Source organism: Tarenaya hassleriana, unplaced genomic scaffold, assembly GCF_000463585.1.
Source record: "Tarenaya hassleriana unplaced genomic scaffold, ASM46358v1 Cleome28, whole genome shotgun sequence".
Lineage (NCBI taxonomy): Eukaryota > Viridiplantae > Streptophyta > Magnoliopsida > Brassicales > Cleomaceae > Tarenaya > Tarenaya hassleriana.
In genome coordinates this window covers 2,054,652-2,066,297 of record NW_010966021.1, presented here as the reverse complement: position 1 = coordinate 2,066,297, position 11,646 = coordinate 2,054,652, and the positions used below count along the sequence as shown (strand labels likewise).

General features: G+C 30.5%; 1 protein-coding gene across 1 annotated transcript; it reads left to right on the top strand.

Moving 5' to 3' along the window:
• The first annotated feature begins 2,221 nt into the window (after positions 1–2,221).
• LOC104818059 (NAC domain-containing protein 19-like) lies at positions 2,222–3,730 on the top strand. Its single transcript, XM_010547504.1, has 3 exons — positions 2,222–2,427; positions 2,532–2,800; positions 2,922–3,730. The coding sequence occupies exons 1-3, from the start codon at positions 2,247–2,249 to the stop codon at positions 3,456–3,458; spliced, it is 987 nt and encodes a 328-aa protein (XP_010545806.1). The 5' UTR covers positions 2,222–2,246; the 3' UTR covers positions 3,459–3,730.
• The last annotated feature ends 7,916 nt before the right edge of the window (positions 3,731–11,646 follow it).

Below are 11,646 nucleotides of genomic sequence, written 5' to 3'. Positions count from 1 at the left end.
GGTTATTGTCAAGAAACTCGATCCCTAAAACACACGTGAATGAATTCCCTTCATCTGACTTTTATGCCCATCTAAAAATCTGCATAACCACCTTCATCTTCATCTCTTTCATAGACAGTTTCTTACAAAATTTGCGGAATAATATAATATGTTTTTAATTGAACGAACATATATATATATATATATATATATATATATATATAATACGAGTTGTTCCCACGAAATACAGCTTTCGATAATTATCCATTTTCCTCTCGAGGAGCGCTCTCTCTCTCTCTCTCTCTCTCTCTCTCTCTCTCTCTCTCTCTCTCTCTCTCTCATCTAAAAAACTAAAAAAAGAAGAGAAGAAGAAGAAACTTTGACCAACCCATTATCTATCACTTGATGGGTATATTTAATCGATGGAGCAATCGGATAAAGCCGACTACCTTTTATCCAACGCTATATATATATAGTAACGTATAAAGACAACACGTAGGAAGCAATAGATATATATAGTCTTCGTGATGAAGCTATTCTGTAAAATAAACCCTAATTGGTTACAGAAATCGAATAACGTACAAACCCCAGAGAGAGAGAGAGAGAGAGAGAGAGAGAGAGAGAGAGAGAGAGGGGGGGAGGGTTTGTTTAGTGAACTCTAACCTAATTTATTCATTTTTACATATTTATACTTTCACATAGGTATTGGTCACTCGCCGTATGCTTTTAACTTAGGTTTCAAATTATGTGGTTTCAGTTTCGAAATAAAGATATAGGGAAATACATAAATATTAAATACGTTAATATTTTCTTTTATTGACATATGTTACTTATATTATCACATATGTATATAATCATATATATATATATAAGAATCGAATTTGATATCCATATAGCATTTTCGAATTTTAACTTATAATAATACCATAATTTATTTGGTTTTCAACAAAAAATGTATAATTAAATTGGAGTCCAAATCAAGGCGTGTTATATATTTTTTTTCCACTCCCTAACGCCTTTTTGACAATATCCCGCCTAACTAGACCCACACACACGTGGACACGTGTCGGCTCGTGGAAGTTCAGTGACTCATGTCCTTAAGGAAAACGCCTTCCACGATATCATACATTGAACAGTTCAGTTCGCAAGTTCGTCTTGATTTTTTTTTCCAAGTTCTCAACGACGGTGCCAACATCTTACACGTGTCTCCCCAATAACTTTTTTCTTTTTTTCTTTTTTGTTAAATATCTTTTTTTTTTTCCTTTTCATGAACTATCATTTTTTTCCCCTGAAATTCTTTGGAACAAATGCGTTGGAAAGCGTAAGAAAGAAATGGATTGAAATGTTAGGGACATGGTAAACCATTGAATACGATAAATAATTCTTTTATATATTTACAAACACCACATTATATACCAAAACATTTTACATATTATATTTTCTGAGGTTCGAGAAAAAAAAAAAGGTTGGTATATATATACATATGGAGAAAAAAGTTTTGTCGCTGTAACGTCCTTTTAGAATTGGATTCATAAAATTTATATTTTGTATTCAGGTTTCTTTTTGTGAATGTCATGACATTAACACTAATTTTAATTATTTCAACCAATATATATAATTAAGAAAAATATGATCAATTATATCTATTTTAATAAAATAAAAAATATGATTAGTATTAATAATTGCTTAAATATCTTAACAGCTGTAAGACTATCTACTCAATAGCCTGCAAACACAATTTATCTGATTTTAGTGATGATTTTATTTTCAATGATATATGCTGAAAAAATTGTTTTCTTAACACGATAAAATAAGGTTCTACTGCAAGATTCACGTGTAATGATGGTCAAACATAAATGTTTTTTTTTTTCATGTGGTCAACATATATTATAAGATATTGACACACAGAAAAAACATATATTATAAGATATTATTTCTAAAATGTATACAAATCTCCTTAAATTCAGGAAAAAAAATACTAGCTGCAATACACACACAGTTCCATATAATTGGACAAGCAACACACCGGATAACATCGATGCCTTTTTTTTAAATAATTGTTTTTTAATTTCGTATAGGTTCAATGAACCGAAATGACGCATAAAAATCCCAACGTTGTAATTGATCCACGTGTCTATTTGTAGATAAACACAAAGTGGGTCCCACATTCCAGCCAATATGGCGGCGTGATGCGCTCTATATATAAGTAACACATGCTTCAAAAATTTCAAATTTTAAAAAAAGAAAGAGAGAAAAGAAAATTCAAAATGGGTATAATAGAAACCGACCCGTTAGCCCAATTGAGCTTACCACCGGGTTTCCGGTTTTATCCGACCGACGAAGAGCTCATGGTTCAATACCTCTGCCGCAAAGTCGCCGGTCACGATTTTTCTCTCCAAATCATCGCCGAAATCGATCTCTATAAATTCGATCCATGGATTCTTCCAAGTGAGTACCTAAACCGGTCCAAATCCTAACAAAATGTCATATTGTTGTGTACCGATCGTTGATATAACCGGTTTACGCGTTCTTGTTTTGGTTTAACGTTGTAGGTAAGGCGATATTCGGGGAGAAAGAGTGGTATTTTTTCAGCCCGAGAGACAGGAAGTATCCAAACGGGTCACGACCCAATAGAGTTGCCGGGTCGGGTTATTGGAAGGCCACGGGTACGGACAAGATCATATCCACCGAGGGACGCAGAGTTGGAATCAAGAAAGCTTTGGTTTTCTACGTCGGAAAAGCTCCGAAAGGAACCAAGACCAATTGGATCATGCATGAATACCGTCTCATCGAACCCTCCCGCAAGAACGGAAGCTCAAAGGTGGCAATAACATACATACGATGAACTTTATAATACGTATATCTATGTTATATACGTTCATATTAGTTACGGTATACGTATATTTATTTACTTTTCGTCATTTCTCTTTTGGTAATTACAGTTGGATGATTGGGTTCTATGCCGAATATACAAGAAAAACTCGAGTGCTCAGAAACAAATCCATAACAGTGTCCTCACGAACAGAGAATACAGCAACAATGGTTCATCGACCTCGTCTTCGTCTCATTTTGACGACGTTCTCCAATCCATACACGAAATCGATGACCAGAGCTTCCATTTCACCGGTTCAAACCGGTCTATGCCGTTTAATTTGCCCGAGCAGAAATCCGGGTTCATCGCTAATCTCGGCACGTCGGATTTCAATTGGTCGAGTCTCGCCGACACGCATAACTCGGCACCGGAACTCGGTGCGAGTCAGGTCTTCCCGGGTTTCGGGTACGACGAAGGCTACTTCCACGTGAAGACGGACGATGAAGTCGAGAGCGGTTATAGAACGCAGCGGCAGAAGAACGCCGCGTCTGCGTCTGGGATGTTGCAGCTCGGCTCCGGCGCGTTGACTCAGGCTTCTGGCGTGAACTCGGTCGATGTGTTCGGGTTCAGATATTCGGGTCAACCCGGTGGGTTCGGGTTTATGTGATGATGTAATGCGTGGCATAATAAAAGGATACAAAGCTCTCTTTTCGGATGGAAAATCCGATGTAAATACATAGATTCGAATTCTTTGGGGATAGGATCAGAGTTAAATTAGGTTTAGATTCCCACGTCGGAGATTGGCAGTTGTCACATCGAGATCACCCATTTTCGATTCACAAGATGATCGGATCCTTTGTACTATATATGATGAAATTTATAAAATTTGCATGTTTTGTAACTATTTTATTAATATAAATTGGGCATTATTTTTTGAAACGGTTATGCGTTTCTTTTGTATATACGAGAACATAGAGATAATCACTATAATATGCATAATATATATATATATATATATATATTTTTGTGTACGTGTGTATATCATATGACGACAAAATCCTAGTACTCTTTTTGTTTTTGTTTTTAAACGTGACGGCGAGAATCATGTGCTCTTTTGGATTTTGAGATAATATCGGACAAAAAACACCGTATTTAAATATTAATAAAAGACTTTATACTAACGTTAGAAGAAAAAAAGAAAGAAGAAGAACCCGAATTCCAACATATGATTAAAGTTACCACTTTGAGTATTTTAAATACATGGTTGCGTGAAATAATAATAATAATAATATAAAGAAGGTTGGTTGATCCAACTAACATTTGAAAAATTGAAAACATTTATGACGGATTATTAGATAAATATTCTTCCAATATTAAATTAGATTATTTAATAAATTTTATTATCTTCAAAATATCTAAAAATCAGGGAACCAAGTGTTTATCCTTCTCTATGTTCTTCAATATTATTCAAACTAAACTGAACCGAACTAATAAGATTTATACCGCGTTTGAATAGAAATAATGGATTTCAAACCTCTACAAAATAATTAATATATATTTTTTTGTATGAATAATTAAAATATATAGACATTATGACAAACAAAAATGGAATAAAAATCAATAAGAATATCAAGATTAACGACGAATCAAATCTCTACAAATACAATTCTATTGACCGGTTATTTAGTGTATATATCATGAATGTAAAACCAGACAATGTAGATTTTTTTTCTTTTTATTTTTTGGTATTGGAACACCGCACACGCATATGTGTATATAATTAAATGGGATTTGGACCTCTTATTGGACTTTACGTAAGATAACCATTGACCGGTCGATTAACAAATTGCACGTGTGGTCAACGCGAACGCGTCTTTGACCAACCGGACCAAACAAACACAACACCTCCCTCCATTATGGAACAGTTCAAACCGTACAAGTTTCGAAAACATAGGGTCCTCTCATTTGTCTTTGAACTTACTCGCATTTGCTCTTTTGTTTAAATTTTAACCGCTTAATGTTTTATTTAAATTGATTATACTCACAAGAAATTATTTATCTGCAGGGAAAGGAGTTGTTTCAAAACCTTTATAAAAAAATTGGGTTAAATCAAAATTAATACATCCAAAAAAATTGAATATACATTTCAGAAACTATAGTTTAAGTTGGAAATACAAAAAAATTCAAGTAATGGAAAATAAACGGGTCACGAGATTGAACTTACTCGCATTTGCTCTTTTGTTTAAATTTTAACCGCTTAATGTTTTATTTAAATTGATTATACTCACAAGAAATTATTTATCTGCAGGGAAAGGAGTTGTTTCAAAACCTTTATAAAAAAATTGGGTTAAATCAAAATTAATACATCCAAAAAAATTGAATATACATTTCAGAAACTATAGTTTAAGTTGGAAATACAAAAAAATTCAAGTAATGGAAAATAAACGGGTCACGAGATATATGAAAAAAAATGGCAAAAAAAAAAAAAAAAAAAACCATAATGGCTAAAAAAACAAAAGGCCGAACGGATCATGAATGGATGATTTTGACCCATGGGCCTAAACCCCTTTTCATTTACCTCATGCAATCAGGCAGTCCATTGTCTGTGATGTTTTTCGCTTCCTTTTTTTAAAAAAAAAATCATTTTAATGTGTAATAAATCCTTTTTTCTTTCAACATATTTTTTTTTTGATAAAATTCTTTCAAAATATTCACTCGCAAGTACCCAAAGTTTTAAAAGTTGAGTTATTTCCACTTTGATTTAGTTTGGAAAAATGATGAACAGAATCATTGGTTTTAAGCAAAAATAGTTTCATCTATTCAAATAGAAAAATAAATATATGATATATATAGATCACGAAGAAAAATAATCAAGATAGCCAAATATAGGATTTTGGCATTTTCTTTGAGAATGTATTTGTTGCGTATATCTATCCAAAAAACGACAAATTAGTATATGAGAAACTGTGATTGAATACATATATCTTTTTTTTATTATTATTATAATAAGGATGTTCACTAGGCCTTCGATTTACTTAATTTTTCTAAATTCAGAATCAGTTTTTAGTAACGCAGTTAATTGCGTCCTTCCTCGTCATTAGTTGAATCGAACCCAATACATCGAAGTGAATTTATCACCTATCAAACCATTTGACCACCACCTAATGGCGGGATACATATAACTTATATTAAAATCCTTCATGGTTTTGCTTTTGTATCGAGAAGGGATGTGGATCATGCTTGACAATGATGACAAATGAGAGAAGGTCCTTAATCACTTTGCTCAATCCAGGTTAAAAAACAAGGATTAGATTAGAGGCAAAATAATCTACGGCTGTTTGTTCATACCATTACCGCCACTTGGCTCCAAATGAACCTCTGCTGCTGACATCACCCTATTTTGTCCGTATATGTACGTATGTTTTACATTTTCGGTAGAATATACGTACATATATACGTATGCATGTCCGTATTGATATGTTGTGGTGATGGTGAAAAAGATGTACACGCATTCATAGTTTCTCCTTTGTCGTACTGTAATCGTCGACAATTAATGTGTCATTATAAGTACAAAACTTAGTTAAATTCCATATGTGTGATTTGATAAATATATGTATGTATGTATGTATGTAAATGCAAATATTAGATTTAGCAGCATTTTCTAATGCGTGACCTAGGTTTGGTTCTACAAGTTGTCGGGCGAATATGTCATGAAATATATGAGCATATTGTATTCTGCTACAAAAAGCACAATATTAAAAGGTCATGCACAAAGGGCTTCGCCTGAATCCGTTAGAGAACAATATATATATATAATCCATCACTTTATTTTATACTTTATAGTGCTTCAAAGAGTCATGTGTTTCATCTCTTTAATTCGTCATGCATGATCTATTTTTTTTTATCATTAATTATTAGGCGTGGACAATTTTGTTTCTATATTCAAAAATCAAATAAAATCTAAATAATATATAACTTTATTTGAACTGAATGTAATTTAAAAACCATTTGGAAATGGCTATTCTAAAACTAAATATATTTAAACTAAATATAAAAACGAAAAATATTTTAAAATATCACTTTTTCTAATGAAAAATCGAGTGCAAGCTGAACTGAAAGTTAACATTAATACCGAATGGATACTTTTTTTTTTTTTACAAAACTAAAAAAAAAATCAAAATTGTACGAAAAAACTTTAAGAACGTGGAAATAGCTATCAACGAGGAGGTCTTTCTCGTTCAAGGTTCAAGATAATCTTTATCGTGATTTAAAAAAAAAAAAGCAGAGAGAAAAGGGAAAATAAAGGAGGTTTGAAATTTCTTACCCCTTTTGAAAAGGTACAAAAAAAAAAGAAAGAAATATAGCACAATCAAAAAAATTAAATTAAATAGGGAAATTACCAAACTAAATATTCGTATATATCTATACTATATTAAATATCAGAGTCATTTTTTTATATCTCTAATAGAATAATAGGATAACTAGTATTGGTGTTAATTATGGTACGTACTATATATGTAGATGATGGATGATATATTTTGTAGGAGTTATAAGGTATAAATAATGATTAGTATATATAATGTTACAACGTTAAAAACCTAATACATTTGATATGTTATATTGTTATACAAAACCATGTATGTGACATATAGCTAGAGATTTTCTAATGGGGAAATAAAGGTGTTTGTGTGTGTATATATATATATATATATGTCACATGATACAACAATAGCCAATAGGTGCAAAAGTTACACATGTCCACACGTTCGTTCTCCGATTAGGGCATTGAAAGTTGGTCGCTTTTTGCACGTTTTTAGAACCAAAAGTGTTATTACAAGCAAAATAAATATAAAGTTACAAGTTAGGCTTACCATTGTAATAGCTTCTAGTAGACTGAAATTCAACAACTTCGGTCATACGTTCGTATTTTTGTACCACATATAATATTATCATACGTACATAGTTGGGTAACAAAAAAAACTCATAAATTTTCATTAACGTTGGTCCAATAGTATTATTAATTTGATTTTTACAAAACTATAATGTATTTGGATATTACTACCAACTTTTTAACATCGTAGAGAAAAAAAAAATTTTAAAAAAAAGGTGAACTAACACGTGAAAGTAGGGTGTACAATGTTGTCGTTTTGGTTATATTTCCTTTTAATTTAATTTTTAAAAAATATATTTTTTACCTTTAAAATTCAAATAATTACGAATGTATTTATATATTATTTGATTTATTTGAACATATTTCCGATGACTGAATGAAAATTATCGTAATTAGTGCGGAAATATTCTCCTTGGACAATTTGATCGATATTCAGTTATATTTTTAGTCTCGTCATATGTATTTTGGATATTTAAAAACAAAGTTGCATATATTTAATCAAGTTAATATTCAACAAATGTTTATACGTTTTATCGGCTACTGAAAATTCGTATATGAAAAGAGGTTTCCGTTGTGTTATTACAAAAAAAAAATGTATCGGAATTTATGTTATGTCTTATCTCATGATGTGATTTAAAGAACGGATTATTTAATTAAAGCAAAGCATTTATCGTGGTAAATGGTAATGGACCAATGGCCCACATTTTCATACCATAATTTGCATATATATATATATATATATGTTTATATATGATCGCATTTTAAATTATATGACTCTGCTTTTAAAATGATTAATAAATAGTAAATTTTATAATTTTAATCAAATGAAACACATATTTTCAGGCGAGAAAACACTACCCTCCGATAAAACAAAGTAACGCATTATTTTGGACTGGCTCAAAGTCAAATATCTAATCAAGTTCTTGATTTACGGATCAAATTAAAGAGATGTCAAATTTTTTTTATCGTGTATATATATATATATATATATATATTGCCTTTTATCATTTATATGTTGAAAAAAAATAGGAATAGGGTCAAACGTGACGTAAATAATATGCAATGCATTTTCCTTATATATGTAATGAATTGACAATAATTTTTAATATGAAGAAATGGCTTCGGTTGTTTAAATGCATCCATCAAAATCCATTTCATATACATATATATATATATATATATATGTGCAATTGTATCTGTAAAATAAATTTGACAGTAACAGGAGAAGAACGGGATCACCTGATTGAGCAAATATGAAAAAAAAATATTTTACAAAATGAAATATTTCAGTATGTATGTTTTAAAAAAATAGATTAATAATAAATGGAAAAAGTTAAAATTATGCAATTCAAACATTGGGTTTGTTTCACCTTCCGTGGAAAAAATTACTAATAATTTTATTGGAAACAAAGTGTAAGTTTTCATTTAATATTTTCTCAATTTATAAAGAAATTTAAAAATAATGAAGGGAGAAAGGGTGAATATTCCAATCTACAAGTGAAGACAGCGCCGTACCCATTTGTGAATCTTCAAACCAACATTTGGGCTCCACTTCTCCATTTGATTCAGATTTTTTTTGTCTCAACTTGTTTGCATTAATCACCGCAGTTGTATGTATGTATGTATGTATGTATGTATGTATGTATGTATGTATGTATGTATGTATGTATGTATGTATGTATGTATGTATGTATGTATGTATGTATGTATGTATGTATGTATGTATGTATGTATGTATGTATGTATGTATGTATGTCAAATATTTTACCAAATATATAGGCTAGCTAATTCTTTTCTCTTTCCATTTTAAAATCCATATTTAGTTGTTAATTTTTTTCTATATTTGCAGTTAAATAGTTTATAATTTTATTTACCAAAAAAAATTGCTTTCTTCGTAAGGTAATAAACAAAAAAACAGAAGGTAAAAATATGTAACCTGATTATAAAATATATATTTTTGTCCTATTTAGCGTAGGTTAAAATTTATCATTGGCCAAAATTATTAACGTGTTTGACCCAGAAATTGAGGTCGTTGGAATCCATGGAACGTCTAGAAACTCCAAAAAAATGATACAACCAAAATAAATATTAAATTTTATTATTTGTATTATTAATTATTGAAAATTTGCAAATCGTATCGTGTATTCTGATTACATTTCCTACAAAATTATAATATGGTTGCATACAATACATGTCTAATCGTATGATCGGTGAATTATAAGCTGTTTTATTATTATTATTATGACGTAAACCAATCCAGAAAAAAAAATATTATGCATATGCTATGGCATTTAATGCAGATTATGTAATTTTGGATAGAGATGGGCCTGAATTATTAGTGATTTTAACAATAAAGAAAATAATAATAATCATACTTGCCCTGGCTTATTTATTTATTTATTTATCTATATGATAATCACATGGAATGGACCGATTTGTTTTGTTTCTTAATATTTATTTTATAATAAGTTTTTTTGGTGGTGCGATTTGCATAACAAAAGCATGACATCCGAAGCGTAAAGCTTTTTTCTCCACACCCACCACTCCTTCCACATCATCTGCTTGTGTGGGTCCCATCAAATCCCGCCACGTGTCAATACCAGATTCAATCAGGTGTCAAATGTGTCGAGTTTACATTGGACGCCACCAAAATAAAAAATAGTGGATATTTAATTAATATTCTTTTTCCCTAATACGATATAATTTCGAGGAGATTATTTATCGGAAATAAAACTTTACTAATAAATTAAATTTTCATGCCATAATATGTTTAAATTCCGAAAATCAAAACAAAAAAAGTAGCGGTCGAATTTTTAAGCTAATTTTTTATTGCATGGTAAACAAAAATATTATAATTTGCCCAAAAAACAAAAAAAAATATTATAATTATATTCCAAAAGGAGGATGATCATGATGCCCCTAGTCAAGTCGTAATTGTTTTTAAAACTTTATATTATTTGGTATATACAGCCAGCTACACACAAATTTGGTTATTTTATCAATATCGATATTGGGAATTAAACAAACAAGAGATTACTAATTTAACATATGGTTTTAAAATACATATTATTATCATGTGGAATAAACGTTTAGAGTGGATAAATATGAATCTGAAAATATCTATTTAAATTTTGTTTTATTATTATAGTGAAACCAATTTGCAAAATGAATGATGTATCGCTTTCGTCGTTAATCCCCGATTCCGCTCCGTTGTCGAGTCTGTATATGAACACATACACGCATGATTAATGGACTGGTTAATACAGAAATTATCTATCACATGAAATGACTAATTTACCCCTACCACTTTGGTTGATATAGTAATTTCACGATTCAGACATGATTAATTAGTCCTCCTTGCATACGTGTCAAAATGTCGTCACGAAAAGTATGCCGAAATAATGTGGAGTTATATTATCTTCTTTATTTCGGAAAACTAAATTAGTTTATAAAAAATAATATTTACAAACAATTTATCAAATTATGCAGGAATATAAATCTAGTTCCATATAATATAATATCATGTCCATATTAAACATATACAGAATTAAAATATTTTAAATCATTGTCAAGACTAATATCCTTCCGATTAGGCATTCTTAATCTATATATCTACGTGTAAAAAAAGTTTATTTTAATTATTATAACTTAAAAACACACACATATGACATATATAAAGTATAAACGCGCCTGTGTACACGGTGTACGTGGAAATATTACAGAGGATAAAAACCCAAACACAATTGGCGTTTAGTGCGGCCATTTAAAAGAATGGTAACGCCGACTCTACCAAGCATTTTCATCAAACCTCCAAACTAAAAAAAAAAAAAAAAAAAAAATCTGTCTTTTCTCATATTACTATGATCTTAATCTTTTCCTCACAAATCCTCCGATCACCGCCGTTCGATTACTAAACACCCCCAATATCTAATCCCCACCGTCCGATGGAGAGCATGGATTCCCC